Source organism: Oncorhynchus keta, chromosome 36 (assembly GCF_023373465.1).
Source record: "Oncorhynchus keta strain PuntledgeMale-10-30-2019 chromosome 36, Oket_V2, whole genome shotgun sequence".
Taxonomy (NCBI): domain Eukaryota; kingdom Metazoa; phylum Chordata; class Actinopteri; order Salmoniformes; family Salmonidae; genus Oncorhynchus; species Oncorhynchus keta.
The window spans coordinates 21,653,641-21,677,737 of NC_068456.1; the positions used below are offsets into that span (position 1 = coordinate 21,653,641).

The 24,097-nt window shown below is 41.8% G+C and overlaps 1 protein-coding gene across 2 annotated transcripts in view; it reads right to left on the bottom strand.

The window, feature by feature from the left end:
- LOC118369806 (pro-neuregulin-3, membrane-bound isoform) overlaps window positions 1-24,097 on the bottom strand; it is a 423,343-nt gene that overhangs the window by 68,161 nt on the left and 331,085 nt on the right. For both annotated transcript variants that reach the window (XM_052498660.1, XM_035754513.2), the window contains exon 3: window positions 15,174-15,247. In XM_052498660.1, the coding sequence (XP_052354620.1) occupies window positions 15,174-15,247 (74 nt within the window). The remainder of the gene's footprint in view (window positions 1-15,173; window positions 15,248-24,097) is intronic.

Sequence of the window (24,097 nt, forward strand, 5' to 3'; positions counted from 1 at the left end):
AGAAACCGAAAGGTTTTAACTTCCGGTGCCAACAGAGATGGCCCCTCGCCTCGCGTTCCTAGGAAACTATGCAGTATTTTGTTTTTTTACGTGTTATTTCTTACATTGGTACCCCAGGTAATCTTAGGTTTTATTACCTACAGTCAGGAGGAACTACTGGATATAAGAGGAACGTCAACTCACCATCATTACGACCAGGAATACGACTTTCGCGAAGCGGATCTTCTGTTTTGCCCACCATCCAGGATAATTGATCGGATCCCAGCCGGCAAACCAAAACAACGACACCGTAAAAGGGGCAGACGAAGCGGTCTTCTGGTCAGGCTCCGGAGACGGGCACATCGCGCACCACTCCCTAGCATACTACTCGCCAATGTCCAGTCTCTTGACAACAAGGTTGATGAAATCCGAGCAAGGGTAGCATTCCAGAGAGACATAAGAGACTGTAAGGGTTCTTTGCTTCACGGAAACATGGCTCACTCAAGACATGCTATCAGAGTCGGTACAGCCAGCTGGTTTCTTCACGCATCGTGCTGACAGAAACAAGCATCTTTCTTGTAAGAAGAGGGGTGGGGGGGTATGTCTTATGATTAATGAGACGTGGTGTGATCATAACAACATACAGGAACTCAAGTCCTTCTGTTCACCTGACTTAGAATTCCTCACAATCAAATGTCGACCGTATTATCTACCAAGAGAATTCTCTTTGATTATAATCACAGCCGCATATATTCCGCCCAAGCAGACACATCGATGGCCCTGAACAAACTTTATTTGACTCTATGTAAACTGGAAACCACATATCCTGAGGCTGCATTCATTGTAGCTGGGGATTTTAACAATGCTAATCTGAAAACAAGACTCCCTAAATTCTATCAGCATATCGAATTGTGCTACCAGGGCTGGTAAAACCCTGGATCATTGTTATTCTAACTTCAGCGACGCATATAAGGCCCCGCTCACCCTCCTTTCAGAAAAGCTGACCACGACTCCATTTTGTTTCTCCCTTCCTGTAGACAGAAACTTAAACAGGAAGCACCCGCGCTCAGTTCTGTTCAACGCTGGTCCGACCAATCTGATTCCACAATTCAAGATTAATTTGATCACGTGGACTGGGATATGTTCCGCATTGCGTCAAACAACAACATTGACGAATACGCTGATTCGGTGAGCGAGTTTATTGGCTAGTGCATCGGCGATGTCGTACCCACAGCAACTAAAAACATTCCCAAACCAGAAACCGTGGATTGATGGCAGCATTCGCACAAAACTGAAAGCGTGAACCACTGCTTTTAATCAGGCAAGGTGACCAGAAACATGACCGAATACAAACAGTGTAGCTATTCCCTCCGCAAGGCAATCAAACAAGCTACGCGTTAGTATAGAGACAAAGTAGAGTTGCAATTCAACGGCTCAGATACAAGAGGTATGTGGCAGGGTCTACAGTCAATCACGGATTACAAAAAGAAAACGTTGCGGACTAGGATGTCTTGCTCCCGGACAGACTAAACATCTTCTTTGCTTGCTTTGAGGACAATACAGTGCCACTGACACAGCCCGCTACCAAAACCTGCGGACTCTCCGTCACTGCAGCCGACGTGAGTAAAACATTTAAACGTGTTAACCCTCGCAAGGCTGCAGGCCCAGACGGCATCTCCAGCCGCATCCACAGAGCATGCACAGACCAGCTGGCTGGTGTATTTACGGACACATTTAATCAATCCCAGTCTGCTGTTCCCACATGCTTCAAGAGGGTCACCATTGTTCCTGTTCCCAAGAAAGCTAAAGCAACTGAGCTAAACGACTACCGCCCATGTCATCAAGAGAGGCTTTGAGAGACTAGTCAAGGACCATATCACCTCCACCCTACCTGACATCCTAGACCCACTCTAATTTGCTTACCGCCCCAATAGATCCACAGAGGACGAAATCGTAATCACATTGCACACTGCCCTAACCCATCTGGACAAGAGGAATACCTATGTGAGAATGCTGTTCATCGACTACAGCTCAGCATTTAACACGCTAGTACCCTCCAAACTCGTCTCGACCCCGCCCTGTACAACTTGGTCCTGGACTTCCTGACGGGCCGCCCCCAGGTGGTGAGGGTAGGTAGAAACATCTCCACCCCGCTGATCCTCAACACTCTCTTTGGCTGGAAAAATTGCTGTGTTTTTCTGTGACTTGGTGGTGACCTAACATAATCGTTTGTGGAGCTTTTGCTGTAAAGCCTTTTTGAAATCAGACACTGTGGCTGGATTAACGAGAATTTTATATTTAAAATGGTGCCTAATACTTGTATGTTTGAGAAATGTGATTTATGAGATTTCTGTTGATTGAATTTGGCGCCCTGCAATTTCATTGGCTGTTGTGTGTATAAGGTAGTTGTTGTGAAATTGTTAGGTTAGATTACTCTTTGGTTATTACTGCATTGTCGGAAAAAGAAGCACAAGCATTTCGCTACACTCGCATTAACATCTGCTCACCATATGTATGTGACAAATACAATTTGATTTGAAGGTGGCAAGATCAAATCCTCGAGCTGACAAGGTAAAAAAAACTCTTCTGCCCTTAAACAAGGCATTTATCCTACCTTTCCTAGGCCGTCATTGAAAATAAGAATTTGTTCTTAACTGACTTGCCTACTTAAATAAAGGTTAAAAAAATAAAGAAAAGTAAGCATTTCACGGTAAGGTGACCTGTTGTATTCGGCGCATGTGAGAAATACAATTTGATTTGATTATCCAGAAGTGCTGAGTCTACCTTAGAGCAATACAAAGGAGTGTGTCTCAACAGCCCAGCCTTGAGTTTACCTCAGCAATTTATCAGTCTGAATATGTTACTTTGTATCCAACACAATGGGAGCAGAGTATTTAGTATTTATTATAGGGTCCCCATTCAGGCAGAAGCTACTCTTCCTGGATTCCAAGAAGCATGAAAACAATTACATCACTACAAAACACAACAACATTCGAAATAAAACCATACATCATACAATAAATACTTTATTACATTATTACTCTTATTACAAATGTACGATATAAAATCCACAATACCACAACATTACAATGTGTGCGTGTAGAGTGTGTGTGTGCGTATGCGTGGGTGTTTGTGTCTCTGTGTTGTGCCTTGAGGTATTGTTTTATTGGTTTTTTAAAATCAGATTTTACTGCTCGCTTGAGTTACTTGATGTGGAAGTGAGTTCCATGTAGTCATGGCTCTATGTTGTACTGCGCATTTCCCCTTAGTCTGTTCTGGACATAGGGACTGTGAAGAGACCCCTGGTGGCATGTCTGTATGTATGCATTTCTGAGCTGTGTGTTAGCTCTTTCAACAGACAGCTTAGTGCTTTCAACATGTCAATACCTCTTACAAATGCAAGTAGTGATGCAGTCAATCTTTCCTCTACTTTGAGCCGGGACAGATTGAAATGCATGTTATTGATATTGGCCCTCTGTGTACATCTAAAAGTCTGTCGTGCGGCTCTGTTATGGGCCAACTCTAATTTGACTATGTTCTTCTTTGTGACACTTGACCATATAACTGGGCAGTAGTCCAGGTAGGGCTGGGCAGTATACTGTATTTTACTACATACCAGTATTGATGCACGGGCCAGTTTGGGTTTTTACTTTACCTTCTATAACGGTATTTGAATGTTTGGTATGTTAAATGTGATACGCCATGTGGAACATCCATTTGTATTGTTTACTCTGCTACTTGAGTCATTTCTCTCTCTCTCTCTCTCTCTCTCTCTCTCTCTCTCTCTCTCTCTCTCTCTCTCTCTCTCTCTCTCTCTCCCTCTCTCTCTCTCCCTCTCTCTCTCTCTCTCTCTCTCTCTCTCTCTCTCTCTCTCTCTCTCTCTCTCTCGCCATGCCACTGTCCACAAAGACCTAGTCCCACCCCCTGTTAATCAAGGAGCGTGTTTGTTGTTGCTTGACCACGAGACACTTTCGTTCAGTCTGCATGGTCAATGCAGCACATGCAACAATGTTGATGGAGACAATGTTGTTTCCACTTTGATCGCAACATAAGTCCACAAGCGTTCTATAATTACAATATTAGTTTGTTTCTTACATCCGAAAACAGCTAGATTGTATTTTCTTAGCAAGTTAAGCTAAATTATGTTAGGCACTAATGCTAAACGCTACTAGCAAATACAAGTACTGAGGCAGATCAAACGTACAGTTGAAGTCGGAAGTTTACATGCGCCTTAACCAAATACATTTAAACTCAGTTTTTTACATTACCTGACATTTAATCCTAGCAAAAACATTCCCTGTCTTAGGTCAGTACTTTATTTTAAGAAGGTGAAATGTCAGAATAATAGTAGAGACAATGATTTATTTAAGCTTTTATTTCTTTCATAACATTCCCAGTCGGTCAGAAATGGACATACACTCAATTAGTAATTGGTAGCATTGCCTTTAAATTAATTAACTTGGGTCAAATGTTTCGGGTAGCCTTCCACAAGGATGAATTTTGGCCCATTCATCCTGAGAGCTGGTGTAACGGAGTCAGGTTTGTAGGCCTCCTTGCTCGCACATGCTTTTTCAGTTCTGCCCACATATTTTCTATGGGATTGAGGTCAGGGCTTTGTGATTGCCATTCCAATACCTTGACTTTGTTGTCCTTAAGCCATTTTCCACAACTTTGGAAGTATGCTTGTGGTCATTGTCCATTTGGAAGATCCATTTGCAACCAAGCTTTAACTTCATGACTGATGGCTTGAAATGATGCTTCAATATATCCAAATAATTTTCATACCTCATGATGCCATCTATTTTGTGAAGTGCACCAGTTCCTCCTGCAGCAAATCACCCCCACAACATGATGCTACCACCCCCATGCTTCACGGTTGGTATGGTGTTCTTTGGCTTGCAAGCATCCCACTTTTTCCTCCAAACATAACGATGGTCATTATGGCTAAACCGTTCTATTTTTGTTTCATCAGACCAGAGGACATTTCTCCAAAAAGAATGATCTTCGTCCCCATGTGCAGTTGCAAACCGTAGTCTGGCTTTTTTATGGCGGTTTTGAAGCAGTGGCTTCTTTCTTGCTGAGTGGCCTTTCAGTTTATGTCGTTATAGGATTCGTTTTACTGTGGATGTTACGGATACAGTTATCCTGTGTCTGTGTGTATCCTGTGTGTGTGTTTCTTTTCTCTCCTTCTCCCCTCACAGGTGAAAATCATCACTCCCCAATCAATCATCAATCAGAAGACACACCTCCTCCTATTTCCTGACCTATCACAGTTCCTTCCCCATGGTTTAAAAACCCCATAATTTGTTTGTTCTAGAGCTCAGCTCAGCTCTAGCTCTAGCTCTAGCGCTCTGTAAATGCCATGTCTGTAGGTCTCTGTGTTTCACTCTCGCTTTGTGTCTTAACCTCTCTTTTGTTTAAAGCACTTCATAGCACTTTGTCATCACCTGTGAGTATTATTTTTGGTTATGGTATTTGTTTGTTGCTGGTGGGAAAAGGGGGAAACCAAGACAAGTCGCCCATGGGCATACATTACCCGTAGGTGAACTTTGTTAAATACACTAGTTAGAACTGGGCGGACCACCCACTGTATTTTTGGTTAGTTAGTTAGCTGTTGTTAAAGTAGGCTAGTCTAGCTTAGGGGTGTGTTTTTGTATACTTATTGTTTCTTTCCTTGGGTCCAGCTCAGCCCCTTTTCCTGCTCCCCCCCCCCATTACCGTGTGTTTATAAATAAACCTAGAGTTTGACGGTAGATTTCTGTTGTGGTTATTTCGTTCACACTTTTACTTTGTCACAATAATAATTTGCATGAGTTATGTTACGGGTCTCATTACCATCCCCCCTAGACCGTCGGGCCAAAAGGGATTTGTAACAGTGGATATAGATACGTTTGTACCGGTTTCCTCCAGCATCTTCATAAGGTCCTTTGCTGTTGTTCTGGGATTGATTTGCACTTCTTGCACCAAAGTACGTTCATCTCTAGGAGACAGAACCCGTCTCCTTCCTGAGCGGTATGACGCTGCGTGGTCCCATGGTGTTTATACTTACGTACTATTGTTTGTACAGATGAACGTGGTACCATCAGACGTTTGGAAATTGCTCCCAATAATGAACCAGACTTATGGAGGTCTACAATTCTTTTCCTGAGGTCTTGGCTGATTTCTTTAGATTTTCCCATGATGTCAAGCAAAGAGGCACTGAGTTTGAAGGTAGGCATTGAAATACATCCACGGGTACACCTCCAATTTACTCATATTATGTAAATTAATCAGAAGCTTCTAAAGCCATGACATCATTTTCTGGATTTTTCCAAGCTGTTTAAAGGCACAGTCAACTTAGTGCATGTGAACTTCTGACCCACTGGAATTGTCATACAATGAATTATAAGTGAAATAATCTATCTGTAAAAAATTTTGGAAAAAGTACTTGTGTCATGCACAAAGTAGATGCCCTAACCGACTTGCCAAAACTATAGTTTGTTAACAAGAAATTTGTGTAGTGGTTGAAAAACGAATTTTCATGACTCCAACCTGTATGTGTATGTAAACTTCAGACTTCAACTGTAGCTAGCTAATACAGCATGATACCAGTGCTGGTGGAGTTGGTGTTTGTGCAACGGTATCTTCTAAATTAATGAGTAATATGCAAAGCATGAATATGTTGGCTACATGAATAAAGACAATGTAGCCAAAGATTATAGGGTCCCCTAGAAAACATTGAACATTACTTTGATTCATACCCTGTCACACACAGTAACTCGTCCATGGCATTTTCATTCGTTGTCATGTCAAACACTGTCTTCAAAGTGACCACCATTATTTATTTTCTAACTATAGAATTATATTCCCATGATTCCAAAAGTTCACCCAGGTGTTTTGATCTAAATCTCAATTGCAACATTTGGTTAAAAATAAGGCCTAGTTCTTTTGCCCATATTGTGGCAGTGTAAAATATCTCAAATGAGGGTAGGAAATGCAGAAATTGATGGAAATTCAGGATTTTATTTTAGGTTGAAGTTGAATTGAAAGCATAAAATGGAGAAAGACCCGATGAAATAATTTAGAATATATGTGTTGCCTCCATAGGGTCACCCACTACTCATAAAGCAAATGTGGAACTTTTATTAATCAAAAACATAAAATACTGTCAAAAATTTGAAAAATACTATGATATAATATTTTGGCCATACTGCCCAGCCCTAAGTCCAGGTGTGCTAAAACTAAGGTCTGCAGGATTTGCTTAGTTGATTGTAATCTCAAGAAAGCAGAGCAGTGCTTTATCACAGCCAAGGGGCCAGTCTAGTGGTTGGGGCAGTAACTGAAAAGTTTCTGGATCGAATCCCTGAGCTGACACAGTAAAAATCTGTCGTTCTGCCCCTGAACAAGGCAATTAACCCATTGTTCCCCGGTAGGCTGTCATTGTAGATAAGAATTTGTTCTTAACTGACTTGCCTAGTTAAATTTTAAGTTTAAAAAAAACTCTCCCCATCTTAGCTACCGTTGCATCAACATGTTTTGACCATGTCAGATTACAATCTAGGGTTACACCAAGCAGTTTAGTCTCATCAACTTGTTGACCTGCCACATTCTTTTTTTTAAATATTTAGATTAGTTTTGGGGTTTAGTGAAAGATTTGTACAAAGTACAAAGCTTTTAGTTTTCGACACACAATACATAGGACTAGCTTATAACTTGCCAACAATTCTGGAACTGACTGCAGCTTTTTGTTAAGTGCAGCTGTGTGATTTCACCTGTGGTACACTCTTAGCAAAAAAGGTGGTATCTAGAACCAAAAATTGTTGTTTGGCCCTTTGAAGAACCCCTTTTGGTTCCAGGCAGAACCCTTTTTAGAACCCTTTTTTTCTAAGAGTGTAGCTGATGTGTATAACGTTGAGTCATCGGTGTACATAGACACACAGGCTTTACTCAATGCTACTGGTAGGTCATTAGTAAAAACAATGCATGTCAGGGTCCAAGAGGAGTGCTGGAGATGAAAGGAAGGGTGTTTAATATGGAAGGAGAAAGAGACAGAGGGTGAAAACATTCCCTATTCAAACAGAATACATGAGGTTTTACCTTGGCTTCTGGTTGGCACATTATACTGTGAATGTGCCAAGCAGCGAGCTATTATTTTCACAAACCAAAAGTACATGTTAAAGCATATCAATTCTGTTCCCTACTGTGATCACAACTTCTTGGCCACATCACATGAGACTACCCAGATCTACACTAGTCGAGTAAAACTATCAGCAGTTTGAAGCCATATTCCTGAAGCAGATACGGGGTCTAATCAGTAAAAGGCTCCTTGGAGTTGTAGCAAGATTTAACCTGGCAGGCGCAAAGTTATCCAAGGATCCCAACAGGCTAGTTCCAGAAGGAGACAGATGCTCCGAACCTCTTAGAAATCTGGATTTTTGTCCTGCTTTGATTGAGAGATTAAGTCATGACCACAGTCTCAGTGGAACCTTTGAGGATGATGAAAGTCCAAACCAGGAGTGTCTGGTTTTGAAAGGTTCCTGTCTCTCACTGTGGTACTCATGACAGCCTTGGTTAGCCAAAGGCCTTGGCAGGATCAGCCTGGCCTGCCAGTGAACTGCACTGCTGGAACACTCTGAGCTCAACTGAGGCCCTGTATTTAGTATTAGATGATCTGGGGGGACAGTGTATGGAGGAAAGGGAGGAGGAGAAGGGGAGGGGCTGAGACAGTTTGAGCAGTAGGGGGCTGTTGGGTCAGTGGAAGCCCAGTTCATGCTTAGTTGGGAAAAGGAGAATAAGGATGAATAATATAACTGCTTAAACTGCTGGGTCCACTTGCCATAGTGGACACTAATAATACACCCTCTGCTGTTGGCTGAATGGATTTGGACTTTTGCAGGCTACAGTGAGGATTGACAGTTTAATTTGGGCATTAACTTACATTCTCTCTCTAATGACCACTCTTGTGAATCTGTCACAGGTCTCAAACTACTATTTTTTTGCTTTAAAGGGGCAATCTGCAGTTGCAACATCCATTGTTGGACTTATAAATGAATGATATGTACCCATTGATTATTGAATAATATAACTTATAAATGTCTCATGAGCATAGTTCAACTGTCATACCTCATCAGGACCCAAAATATAAGCTTGTTTAACTCCAATGTTTGTAGGCAATGCAAACGAACACTCCATGCCTCAAAACATGGTTAAAACTATAATGTTGATATCATGGACGGCCAGTCATTGCATCCATAGCTCAGTCTATGAATTTGAGAGTGGTTATATCTTCAGCCCCATCACACAGCTTTTTACCAAAACAGGGGTGGGGAGTTCGCTTTGTTATTTTTTTGAACTGTTGTAAGCTTCTTCCAACCCTTTTGTCACCCCAGAAGGCTAATTTATGTTCCAAAATCCAAACAAGATCATATGAACTGAAAACACTTCTCGGCAGATGATGACGTTATTATTTAACCTCTGTGTTAAAAACTGGGAGGAATAAAAGTTACACAGCGATTCAAGAGGAATCCGTGGCTAAAGCTATTAAAGCGATGAAAGAGCCATTTGGAAGGATGTAATGGAGAGGATGGTGAGATAATGGCAGAGCTCTCTACTCTGCACAATCTGTCCCTCACGTTTCATCTCACAATGACAAAGTTCACAGAGATAGCAGATGGCCCACCCTCGACTCCAGGATCAATACAGAAAAGGACATGATATATCAAATGACTTTTAAGAAAATGATACCCATGGAGTTTCCTGGGCTGAACTCAATTAAAATCCCTGAGGCCAGACACTTCAAATGACCGTGCATTGGGACCTGGTGGGTTTTGATGCTTTTTTGTCACCTTCCCCCTAAACAAGGCAGAAATGCAACATATTTAGTCAGTTATTATAGTTTTGTGTTTTTATATTTATTTTATATTTCTATTAGTTTCTCAATTATAATTTGATATTCAGTTTAGGTTCAGTTAGTTTTCAGATCCACTTTACTAGATTGTATTAAGTTTGTTTTATCAAAACAATTCTATTTCATGTTAATAATATTTAGTTTCAATTTTAGTGTTAATGACAGAAAGTAGCCTATGAGTGGGAGGCTAGGAGCCATTTATGTGATGTATCGTTTTTGTGTTTTTGGGATGTCACTTCCTGCCACTGTGAGGCAGTAATGCATAAGGTGATGGGTCAGGTCATAGGTTAGGTTTTGTTAAAGGTAGATTCCTCAAGATGACATATCTGCGCAAAGTAAAAACCAGCTCTAGTGGTTAGAGTGTTGGGCCAGTAACCGAAAGGTTGCTGGATTGAATCCCTGTGCTGACAAGGTAAAAATCTGTCATTCTTCCCCTGAACAAGGCAGTTAACCCACTGCAGTTAACTGTAGTCTGTCATTGTAAATAAGAATTTGTTCTTAACTGTAAAATAAAGGTTTTAAAAAAAAATGTGTGTCTGACTTTTGGCTGTTGCAGATGCACTTCCTCCAACTTCACTCCTCGACTTTGTCTACAAGTCATCTGATTGATCTTATTTTAATGAATACAGCAGAGAAATGTTTCTACTGGTGTCTTCACCCAATATATTAGTGAACTGTTTTGTTTGTTTTTTTACATTACTTTTATTTTTTCAAATGTATTTTAGTGACAAGTTCTTTGTGAGAATACAAAAATCTAACCCTCGTGTAATCACAGAAAGGAACTTAAAACACTTCAGTGAACTGGCTTTTTTACATGGTCTTTATTTTAGTGATCAAATCAAATCAAAACAAATATGATTTGTCACATACACATGGTTAGCAGATGTTAATGCGAGTGTAGCGAAATGCTTGTGCTTCTAGTTCAGACCATGCAGTAATATCTAACAAGTAATATAACCTAACAATTTCACAACTACCTTATACACACAAGTGTAAAGGGATAAATAAGAATATGTAGATAAAAATATATGAATGAGCGATGGCCGAACGGCATAGGCAAGATGCAGTAGATGGTATAGAGTACACATATTAGATGAGTAATGTAGGGTATGTAATCATTATATAAAGTGGCATTGTTTAAAGTGGCAATTTTTTCATTATTAAAGTGGCTCGAGATGAGTCAATATGTTGGCAGCAGCCACTCAATGTTAGTAATGGCTGTTTAACAGTCTGATGGCCTTGAGATAGAAGCTGTTTTTCAGTCTTTCGGCCCCCGCTTTGATGCACCTGTACTGACCTCGCCTTCTGGATGATAGCGGGGTGAACAGGCAGTGGTTCGGGTGGTTGTTGTCTTGACTATATTTCAATTATCCCTGAAACTGATTTATCTTTCAACCTTTTTGCAGATGTCTTTAATACCATTGTGGCTAATCATGCTCCCTTCAAAAAATTATGGGTTAAAGGTAGATCGAATGCCTGTTACACTCCGGAATGGTCAGAAGTCATTCATAAAAGAGATTATGCCTGGGTCAAGGCTGGGAACACAGGCTTTAAGCACAAGCTTTAGGCAACTGAAGAATCATTGTGTAAGACAAACCAGAAAGGCTCTGATTATTATGTAACCGCTCTAATGGATTGTAATGGGAACCCGACAAAATTCTGGAGAACTGTGAAATCCCTGAAAGGTTATTCCTCTTCACTGTCACAAGAAATTCCTTCAGACACGGGCCTCATTCCGAAAGGAACACCATCATTAATGCATTTAATCACCATTTTATTTCAGCGGGCTATCTCTTTTAAAGAACTTCTAAGCCTATTCACAATTATTTTGGGCTGGATATTGATAGGGGAAACTTGCTGAATGATCAGATAAATAATAGTCAAAGCCTTTCTATAAGGCCATTTACAGAAAAGCAAGTTCTGAATGCGTTACTAGCAATAGACAACTAGAAAACCAAAGGGGCCGACCAAATTGGATTGCGGTTTGCCCTATCCTAAGGTCTACTGTATGTCCACGCCCCCGTGGAAATCCTTCATTTTAAGCTAGAGATGTCTGTTTTTTTTGCAAAGGATGCGTCTCAATTTCCCCCATCCGCCCACGTCGCACTTCCGCATCTGCAGTGAAAGGTGACAGAGCTAAAGCGGTGTTTGTCAGACCATGAGACATCCCGAACATCCGTCTTCATACAAAATCATCTGTAGCTTCCGAACGGTTTGGGCTACACACTAGTATGACCCCTCTGTGGAAAGGTGAGATTCAAGGATGTTTTGCTCTAGGATGCCCACCCACATCACATACCAGTTGAAAGAATGAATGGAAGTATATATGGAGAGTTTGGTGCAAAAATAAGCATTTAAATACATTTTTTTGGGGGGGACTATCTGTTGTAGCAAGTAGTGAATCTGTTATGCAATGCATTTGTAATGCAATAGCAGAAAGGGCCCCTCTAAAATTTAATTCAAGGGGTCTTAAAATGTAAAAAACAAATAGTAAAATGATTATTGGTATGACCTTCTTAGAACAATACCATATAGCTTAGTAGAACCCCTCCCCCAGGTTAGACAGGGCTTAGACTCTTAAGGGTTAAGTGTGCAGTGCCCATCATTGTCGGCTCAATAACCCACATGTTTTACTCAACATCTTTATCAGAAAAAATAAAAATAATAATGGAAATCAGCTCTTGTGCTGCCACTCCATAAGAGAGGGGATAGTAGTGATCTTAATAATTATCGCTGTCACGTTCTGACCTTAGTTCCTTTGTTTTGTCTTTGTTTTAGTATGGTCAGGGCGTGAGTTGGGGTGGGCAGTCTGTTTGTTTTTCTATGTTGGTTTTTGTGTTCAGCCTAGTATGGTTCTCAATCAGAGGCAGGTGTCGTTAGTTGTCTCTGATTGAGAATCATACTTAGGTAGCCTTTTCCCACCTGGGTTTCGTGGGTGTTTATTTCCTGTTTAGTGTGTGTCATTCACCTTACGGTTCTGTTCGTTTGTTGTGTATTGTTTTTATTCACTGTTCATTTTGGCTTCATTAAATTATGGACACTTACCACGCTGCGTTTTGGTCCTCCGATCCTTCTCGCTACTCCTCCTCAGAAGAGGAGGACGAGATCCTTTACAATCGCTCCATTTCAAGGCTTCCTTGTCTAGCTAAGATTCATGAATCCTTAGTAAATGTACAACTTTGCTCTTTTTATCTGAGAAATGTATTTTGAATGTAAACCAATCAGGGTTTAGGCCTGGGTGTAGCACTATTACAGCAACCACTTAGTTGATCTTGTCAATACTTTAGACATTAAAATGAAATGTGCAGCTTTGTTTGTGGACCTGTCAAAAGCTTTTGATACTGTTGATCATGATATTTTATTGAACAAGTTGTCCTCGATAGGCCTGAGCTCTGACGCCTGTTCATGGTTTCATGATTATCTTAGTGACAGAACTCAGGCCATCGTGATTGATGGGGTTAAGAAACTAAGATTTAAAGTGGGCTTTTTTTTTTTTACAGATACAGATCTCGTGTCTCCCTAATCAGCAGGAAGCAGATTGTGTAGTCAACATGTTCTTGATGATAGTGGTAGTATCAACGTGCAGCTGCACAGAGCAAATTTTCCATCACCTGTTGGTAGGTAGGACTGAGGTCTGAACATACAGTTTTTAGGAAGCGGTTGGGAACACAATATATGGTCAATAATTGGCATGTAGGTTTCTCACTTATGGGTGGCACAAATTGGGATATGGGGGATCGTAATGGATAGATGTAAATTCAAATACTGTAGATTATAATATAGTAATTACTGTAGTGTTTTTGCGGTCTGAAGTATACAATATATTATTCTAAAGTATACTACAACATTCTATAGTAAGTACCACACATTACATTTTAGTCATTTAGCAGACGCTCTTATTCAGAGTGGCTTATAGGAGCACTAAGTGAGTTGCTCAAGGGCACATTGACAGATTTTTCACCTAGTTAGCTCAGGGATTTGAACCAGCAACCTCTTGGTTACTGGCCCAACGCTCATAATTAACCACCATCTGCAGCCCACAGTATAGTATTCTAAACTATACTATAGTTTAGTACAGAATTCTGTAGTATGTACTGTAGTATTTTATAGTAAACTGCAGTACTTTTTCATGTTGGTGCTGAGGCTACTAGGCTGTATCACTGAGGTTATTGGAAGAGCCAAGGCATCAATGGACCTGGTATTGTGAGAGGCAGTATGACCTTAGCAGACATACTCCAATGAAAGAAACATATAAGTTCCTTTCAAAATGTTTCTGAACTTTCCTTGTATCTCACTGTACAGTACACACACCCACACACTGTGCACACACTAATGAAAGGAAATAGACAGCTATTAAGAAGGAATGTCAGATTTTTCAAGGACCTTTTTCCTTTGCTTCTCTGTTATGCAGGTTAGCGTTTTTCCTCATTAATCTTGTTCTGGAGGCAGCTCTGCCCCAAAGGCAGAAATTATGTAATTGGTTGACTCAATGGTGAGGGTGGAGCTTACAGAAGACATTTGATCACTTTATCATAAAGGTAGGAAATATCTGCTTCGATAGGATTGCACTAGCCTACCTAACATGTTCTGTATGGGGAGTTTAGGTGTGATGAATAGAGAGACCATTCACAGTTAGAGACAGATTCTTCAGAAACTGGCAATGAAATTATTTTATTCATGTATTTTTTTCCTAGTCATGGCATAATTAAGCAATATGGCACGAGGGGGTGTGGTATATGGCCAATATACCACGGCTAAGGGCTGTTCTTATACGTACGACGCATCGTGGAGTGCCTGGACACAGCCGTGGTATATTGGCCATTTACCACAAACCCCCGAGGTGCCTTATTGCTATTAGAAAGTGGCTGCCAACGTAATTAGAGCAGTAAAAATAAATATTTTGTCCTACCCTTTGGTATATGGTCTGATCTACCACGGCTGTCAGCCAATCAGCATTCAGGGCTCGAACGACCCAGTTTATAAATGAGCATATTGTCTGTAGAGCATCAGTGGGGACCCATAGTCAGTGTTTCTATTATAGCAGACGTGCTGTACATGTAGTCAGGGCCATCAAACTGAGAAAGATTACTGATGGGACTTTTCAAATATAGCACAGACTGTGCTCTCTTGATAATTGAGAACAGACAATGCCCTGTGATGTTCATGTTTAGCCAATCTGAAATCACTTCAAGTAAAAGCTTTAATATAAATGTAGACCTGAATCACAGAAACAATGGGCTGCAATAAAAGTCACTATTTCTGGAGGTTCAGTTTAGTTCTAATTGGAGGATTAAGGAAATGTTCTTACTTGGATCAGATAAGATGGAGTCGGTCTTGGGCAGGAACTGGTCACAGCGTATACCCTGGTAGCCTTCTCTACACCTGTGAATAAAAATACATTTCAGTCAACACATTGGGAACTTGGGGTGAAGCAGGTTTAGAACATTGAGAAATGTGTGCAAAATAGTGGTTAGGGGCTAGGGTACATGGCTGGCAATAGAATATCCTGTTTCATGATACAATTAATGTTCACTCTATTTTATCTGTGTCAGATGGCCAGGGGCATGACAAAGGATATATGCATGGATTCAATCTCTTCCTTCTCAATTTGCTCACTCTTTCTCTCTTTCTCTATTGCTCTTTGACTTCTCAGAAGCTCTCAGCCCTACTCCCTGTGCCAGACAGTTAGGAACATACTATAGAACCCTGTCCTCAGGACCAACCACTGAAGCACACACAGCATTGATATATGACCTTTCCACACAGAGCACAGAAACATGTTATCATTCAAATCATTGTGCGTTCACTCTGATTCCTTGAGACACAATACAACTGCAGTGTGTTTCAAATGGTCCATGCAGGTTTCTTAGCAAGCAGGTTAATCAAGACTCAATACCAAACAGCATCATTGCTTTCTCCGGTGAACGCATGAGGATGTGAACAAGAATCGGTGTCCTTTGACTGTATATTACACTGTCTGGACACCCGTTCAAATGAGTGGATTCGACTATTTCAGCCACACCCGTTGCTGATAGGTATATAAGACCAGAAACTGCATACAATGCTAAGAGGCTTACACCAGGACTAGGTTTGACATACTGTATTAAAGCTTGAACTGTCCTCCAAAGGCTCAGAGCTTGTTTAAACACAGCTTCTTTTGTCTAGGGGTTTTAGGTGCTAAAGCTTCATTTTCAATCATTAGGCAGACCTGCTTTTTTACACATATTCATGCATGAAACTCATGCATTGATAGGTATGAGCTTTGCTGGAAAATTGTGCCCACGCCATCACTCAGTAATGCTCAATTCATTAATATTTCTTTAAAGCTAAATGTAAAGTAAGTCAGGGTTGCGGCCCGATAACATTTATTATATGAGTCACATTTGTTCAGCATTAAACATTTCCCATACTCCAGGAGCCAGATGGAAGGAGCCTGTTTATATTCTCAATCCACTTACTGATGGATAGCTGTCCCTAATCAGAATGTCCCTTCCTACCGGGTTCAGAGAACATGACAAGAAACTTTCAAACCGGTGACTTTTAACAAATGTATTTTTAATTCTCTGGAATCTCTTTGTAAATTAGCAGTTTCTCTGACAGTCGATGTCGGCGACCCTGACTATTGTAAAACTTCATGAAGAGGCCCCCCTTGTTGCACAAATTGGAAGAGAAGCAGATCATTAAAAGAATGGAGTTTTGGTGGTGGCGGTAAGGAAGAACTGGAGGCCATTAGGAGGAACTGGATAAGCAAAAGGCAGTAAGACGTTGTGATTAAATGGTCTGAATAAACCAGGCGATGGTAAAGAGAAGAGAGAGAGAGAGAGAGAGACATTGTGATTAAATTGTCTGAAGAAACCAGGGGATTGTAAAGAGGACAGAGAGATAGACTTTGTGATTAAATTGTCAGAAGAAACCAGGGAATTGTAGAGGACAGAGAGAGAGACTGTGATTAAATTGTCAGAAGAAACCAGGGGATGGTAAAGAGGAGGGAGAGAGAGAGAGACGTTAATGGTCTGAAGAAACCAGGGGATGGTAAAGAGGAGGGAGAGAGAGAGAGACGTTAATGGTCTGAAGAAACCAGGAGATGGTAAAGAGGAGGGAGAGAGAGAGAGACGTTAATGGTCTGAAGAAACCAGGGGATGGTAAAGAGGAGGGAGAGAGAGAGAGACGTTAATGGTCTGAAGAAACCAGGGAATGGTAAAGAGGAGGGAGAGAGAGAGAGACGTTAATGGTCTGAAGAAACCAGGGGATGGTAAAGAGGAGGGAGAGAGAAGATGTTATTAAATGATCTGAAGACACCAGGGGATGGTAAAGAGGAGTGAGAGAGAGAGACGTTAATGGTCTGAAGAAACCAGGAGATGGTAAAGAGGAGTGAGAGAGAGAGAGAGAGACGTTAATGGTCTGAAGAAACCAGGAGATGGTAAAGAGGAGTGAGTGAGAGAGAGAGAGACGTTAATGGTCTGAAGAAACCAGGGAATGGTAAAGAGGAGTGAGAGAGAGAGAGACGTTAATGGTCTGAAGAAACCAGGAGATGGTAAAGAGGAGGGAGAGAGAGAGAGAGAGACGTTAATGGTCTGAAGAAACCAGGGAATGGTAAAGAGGAGGGAGAGAGAGAGAGAGACGTTAATGGTCTGAAGAAACCAGGGAATGGTAAAGAGGAGTGAGAGAGAGAGACGTTAATGGTCTGAAGAAACCAGGAGATGGTAAAGAGGAGGAGAGAGAGAGAGAGAGACGTTAATGGTCTGAAGAAACCAGGAGATGGTAAAGAGGAGTGAGAGAGAGAGAGACGTTAATGGTCTGAAGAAACCAGGAGATGGTAAAGAGGAGTGAGTGAGAGAGAGAGAGACGTTAATGGTCTGAAGAAACCAGGGAATGGTAAAGAGGAGTGAGAGAGAGAGAGACGTTAATGGTATGAAGAAACCAGGAGATGGTAAAGAGGAATGAGAGAGAGAGCGAGGTTAATGGTCTGAAGAAACCAGGGAATGGTAAAGAGGAGTGAGAGAGAGAGAGACGTTAATGGTCTGAAGAAACCAGGGAATGGTAAAGAGGAGTGAGAGAGAGAGAGACGTTAATGGTCTGAAGAAACCAGGGAATGGTAAAGAGGACAGAAAGAGAGATGTTGTGATTAAATGGTCTGAAGAAACCAGGGAATGGTAAAGGGGACAGAAAGAGAGATGTTGTGATTAAATGGTCTGAAGAAACCAGGGAATGGTAAAGGGGACAGAAAGAGAGATATTGTGATTAAATGGTCTGAAGAAACCAGGGGATGGTAAAGAGGAGAGAGAGAGACACAGAGAGAGAGAGAGACACAAAGAGAGACACAGAGAGAGAGCGAGAGAGAGAGAGAGAGAGAGAGAGAGAGAGAGAGAGAGAGAGAGAGACAGAGAGATAGAAGGATTAAGTCTTCATACACATGTATGTGGACACTCAACGCACGCACGCACACACACACACACACATCACGGTGCTCTTGGCTGTGACAGATCGAACATGTTATCATTCAAATCATTGTGTGTTCACTCCGATTCCTTGAGAGAAACACAATAAAACTGCAGTGTGTTTCAAATGGGGCCTGCGGGTTTCTTAGCAAGCAGGTTAATCAAGACTCAATACCAAACTGCATCATTGCTTTCTCCGGTGAACGCATGAGAATGTTTACAATAATCGGTGTCCTTCGACTACATAATACACTTTCTGGACACCCGTTCAAATTTGTGGATTCGGCTATTTCAGCCACACCCGTTGCTGACAGGTATATAAAACCGAGCACGCAGCCATGCAATCTCCATAGACAAACATTGGCAGTGGAATGGCCCGTACTGAAGAACTCAGTGACTTTCAATGTGGCACCGTCATAGGATGCCTCCATTCCAACAAGTCAGTTCCTCAAATTTCTGCCCTGCTAAAGCTGCCCTGGTCAAATGTAAGTGCTGTTATTGTGAAGTGGAAATGACTAGGAGTAACAACAGCACAGTCGCGAAGTGGTAGGCCACACAAGCTCACAGAACTGGACCGGCGAGTGCGTAGCACGTAGAAATCGCCTGTTCTCGGTTGCAACACTCACTACAGAGTGTTGCGACCGAGCAACTGCAGGACAAGAACTGTTCGTTGGGAGCTTCATGAAATGGGTTTCCATGGCCGAGTAGCAGCAACCAGCCTAAGATCACCATGCGCAATGCTAAGGGTCGGCTGAAGTGGTGTAAAACTTGCTGCCATTGGACTCTGGAGCAGTGGAAATTCGTTCTCTGGAGTGATGAATCCCACTTCACCATCTGGCAGTCCGACGGATGAATCTGGGTTTGGCGAATGCCAGGAGAACGCTACCGGCCCCAATGCATGGTGCCAACTGTAAAGTTTTAACTCTATTTTCTTAAAACTGCATTGTTGGTTAAGGGCTTGTAAGCATTTCACGTTAAGGTCTACTACACCTGTTGTATTCGGCGCATGTGACTAATACGATTTGATTTGAACTTGGCAACAGTTTGGGGAAGGCCTTTTCCTGTTTCAGCAGTACACAAAGCGAGATCTATACAGAAATGGTTTGTCGGGATCGGTGTGGAAGAACTTGACTGGCCTACACAGAGACCTGACCTGAACCCCATCGAACACCTTTGGGATGAATTGAAACGCCGACTGCGAGCCAAGCCTAATTGCCCAACATCAGTGTCCAACCTCACTAATGCTCTTGTGGCTGAATGGAAGCAAGTCGCAGCAGCAATGTTCCAACATCTAGTGGAGGCTGTTAAAGCAGTAAAGGGGAGATCAACTCCATATTAATGCCCATGATTTTGGAGATGAGATGTTCTTAACAAGTGTCCAGATACTTGGCCATATAGTGTATATTTGTGTACGCTCATTGCATTTATTTGTACTTCTTTCCCATGGTATAATGGGAAATGCATGTGAATATATTTTATTTTTGCATATTATGTGCCTACAGTACATGTGTTTTTCCTTGGCAATCATTACATATTCAGTCACACAATTCTCATGGCAGGCCTGTCTCCTTCCTGTGTCTCTCTCATGTTGCCCTCTGGTTATGACGACACACTCTCTCCCAATCCCACTTGGCGCAGTTTCCTGCCACTGTGTTTCTCGCCTGAAAACCTGCACCAGAATGTTCATTAGTCTCTGGGACAAGTAAAAGGAAATGTGATATTTCTCTGAAGGAGGCAGAAGGTATTGAAAGCTGCTCTGGTTTTAATTAGCGCCACAGTCATTAATTAGCAGGAACAAACATGGGAGGGGGGTGTAGAACGAGGTGTATATCTCACTAACCAATGGAGCCTGATGCACAAAGCTCTGTAGGCAGGAGATAGATATAAATATAAGGCCTCAGGTTCATCTGAGGATGTGGGGACACACATCACAACATGTGCAGGGCATCAACAGACTCAGTTAGCACCGCCAGTCACATCCTAATGGAAAAGTTCAGAAGTTACCGTGTGGGAAACTATTTTGTGTAGTATGAAACAATATACTTTAGTCTACTGTACTATCATACTATATTTAATTGACAGTGTATCATTTCTTGTTGTTAATATATTTTTATGACTTTAGAGACAAACTTTAAAATGGTAGGACATTATGGTATTATATCATAGCCTAATCTACCATTTTGATATAGCCTTTTACAGATAGAAATCCTTATAATAATTTAGTTGTTGGATTTGCACAACAGCACTTTGCACAACAGCACTTTGGATTGGTACTCTTCTAGATTATTTCAATTATGAAATGGTGGACGTTGGGAAATATAAGGTAACTGCCTTAAATTTGATCTGGTGAAAAGAACATGAGCATGTTTAGCATTTGAGCATGTTGTGCTGTGGTAGACAGGGGGCCTTTCATTAGGCTGAGGTGGTATAATCCCAGGGGGCTGAGAGGTGTAAGCTTTGAACACTGGCGAAAGGAGATAATCCTACTACACAGAGTTAGCTTAACATAGTAACAGATACAGGATACGAAGATCTGTCCCTAGCCATCAGATTCAATCAAACCTGCCTTAGTAATGTTTACACTGTAGCACACAATTACTGCCCCCTCATACACATGTCATATTTCCTAAACTGAAGCATCTGGAGGAGAGACCGCCTATTGTTTTTGAGAGTGTGTGTGAGAGAGAGAGGCAAGAAAGAGGAGAGAGAGAGAGAGAGATCAAGCGCGCAAGAGAGAGAAAGCAGCGCTCACCGGCTGACAACTCATGTGCTCTATGCTCTGTATTTTCATCAATAATTCTTCCTCTGGATTGTTTAAGTGCTATTCTGGTTTTGTGTGCCTTTATAATGAACATTTATCAAGTCTCTTGATTTAACAACAGATATAGAACATTTGACATTTTGAAAAAGCAATTATTGTGCCCAAACTACACAAGATAGATTATGGATCAAAACAATTTACCCTCATGTTACTGTCTGGCCTTTTGGTCTACAGTCGAATGTGCAGCAACTGCCCCGAGTCAAGTGTTAAGATCTATGTAAAGATGGGGCACAGCAATCCATTTCTACAACTGTGACATGCCTTTTCAATTATTATATTATCCTACCAGATTGCAACCCATTTTCTGAGCATAAAATGGCATTCTGGGCAAAGTGGACAATGGATATATTGTCTTGATTCCGTCCTCTTAACTGCTTCACTTCACAAAACCTCATACCGCGTGACCAAGTGGGCTTGACCCAGCATGAGGGTAGCCACACAGCTAGCATTCAGCCCCCCTGAACTCTCAGGTTAGGAGACCTGCTGGAACAGCTCGAGCTGAAGAAGGACTCTCAGAGAGCCATTTTCTCAAGAGCAGAGCAAGCCATCAGATCAGGCTCAACGGGGCAGCTTGACACCTACACAGGGATGACAAGAGCGAGCGCCACTCACAAGCGGCATGGCCCTTACGCTCCCTACACTCTGGAGTATCCATCTAGCCCTGGCCTGGACAGCATTACACACTTTAAAGCTACTATAGTTTCTCCTTCTCTCAAAATGGTTCAGAATGGGCTCAGATAAGTACAGCACTCTCTGAAAATAGGTATACAATGTCTTACGAAAGTACTCACCCCCCTTGGCATTTTTCCTATTTTGTTGCCTTACAACCTGGAATTAAACTTGCTTTTGGGGGGGTTTTGTATCATTTGATTTACACAACATGCCTACTGAGAAATATTTTTTATTGTGAAACAAACAAGAAAAAAGACAAAAAAAACAGAAAACTTGAAAGTGCATAACTATTCATCCCCCCAAAGTCAATACTTTGTAGAGTCACCTTTTGCAGCAATTACAGCTACAAGTCTCTTGGGGTATGTCTCTATAAGCTTGGCACATCTAGCCACTGGGATTTTTGCTCATTCTTCAAGGCAAAACTGCTACAGCTCCTTCAAGTTGGATGGGTTCCGCTGGTGTACAGCCATCTTTAAGTCATACCACATATTCTCAATTGGATTGAGGTCTGGGCTTTTACTAGGCCATTCCAATACATTTAAATGTTTCCCCTTAAACCACTTGAGTGCTGCTTTACCAGTATGCTTAGGGTCATTGTCCTGCTGGAAGGTGAACCTTCGTCCCAGTCTCAAATCTCTGGAAGACTGAAACAGGTTTCCCTCAAGAATTTCCCTGTATTTAGCGCCATCCATCATTCCTTCAATTCTGACCAGTTTCCCAGTCCCTGCTGATGAAAAACATCCCCACAGTATGATGCTGCCACCACCTTGGGGATGGTTGTCTCGGGGTGATGGGAGGTGTTGGGTTAGCTCCAAACATAGCGTGTTCCTTGATGGTCAAAAGCCTACATTTTAGTCTCATCTGACCAGAGTACCTTCTTCCATATGTTTGGGGAGCATCAAATGTGTTTGCTTATTCTTTTCTTTAAGCAATGTTTTTTTTTGGCCACTCTTCTGTAAAGCCCAGCTCTGTGGAGTGAATGACTTAAAATGGTCCTATGGACTGACCAATCTCCGCTGTGGAGCTTTGCAGCTCCTTCAGGGTTTTCTTTGGTGTCTTTTTTGCCTCTCTGATTAATGGCCTCCTTGCCTGGTCTGTGATCTTTGGTGGGCGACCCTCTCTTGGTAGGTTTGCTGTGGTGCCACTGTCACGTGGATGACGTTGGAGAGACGAAGCAGGTACAGGCGAGTAAAACATTTAATAAATAACGGACATGGAACGAGACAGGAACAGCGTCAGCAAACAGGTAACACAAACAAAAGACAATCATTGCATCAGCAGGAAACAGAGCAAGGAAACTGACAAATATAGGGGAGGAAATAAACAGATGATGAGTGAGTCCAGGTGAGACCGATATCGCTGATGCGCATGACGAGGGACGGCAGGTGTGTGTAATAGATGATAGGAGTGAGTGATGCAGGGCAGCCTGGCGCCCCCAAGAGCAGATATTCTTTCCATTTTTAATAATGGATTTAATGGTGCGCCGTGGGATGTTCAAAGTTTCTGATATTTTTTTGTAACCATACCCTGATCTGTATTTCTCCACAACTTTGTCCCTGACCTGTTTGGAGAGCTCCTTGGTCTTCATAGTGCCGCTTGTGTAAGGGTTTTCCTGTGGTGAAGTAGAGACGGACCAAAATGCAGCGTGGTTGTTATTCATTGTACTTTAATAAAGAAACTGTACACGAATAAACTAACAAAACAACAAACGTGCGAAAACCTAAAACAGTCCTATCTTTTTTTTTAAATAAAAAATAATTTATTATCTTCAATACCATTCATTCTTTACAACACATCATTTTCATACATACTCAAATAATGGTATTTTAATTAAACTAATTAAACTAAACATAAACCCCAAACAAAACCTCAGGGGAGCATCTTCCCTCCCCGTCACCCGACAAAATACCTTTCCCTATCTCCCTGTCCCTAATCTATCCCCTTACAAATCTAAATGACACCCAGTCCTAAACCCCCCTTCCACCTCTCCCGAGCAGCATGCTGCCCCCACTTCCTCTCCTCCCTCTTCATCCTCCCCCTCAAATCTCCTTCCACCCTCCTCACTATCCCTTCCACCCCCCAATCTCTCCCTGTCTTCACCATGTTCTGCCTTGCTTCCCACAGCCCCCGTTTAAAGAGACTCATGAGAAGCCAGAGCAGAAACCTGTCCCTATCCGTCCCTCTCCCTACACCTCTCTCTAACCTGGCCCACGTCAATACAAAATCCCCCTTTACCAAACCTAACAACACCCGTGCCCTAGCCCATACTACTCCGGCAAAGGCACAGTCCCAAAAGACATG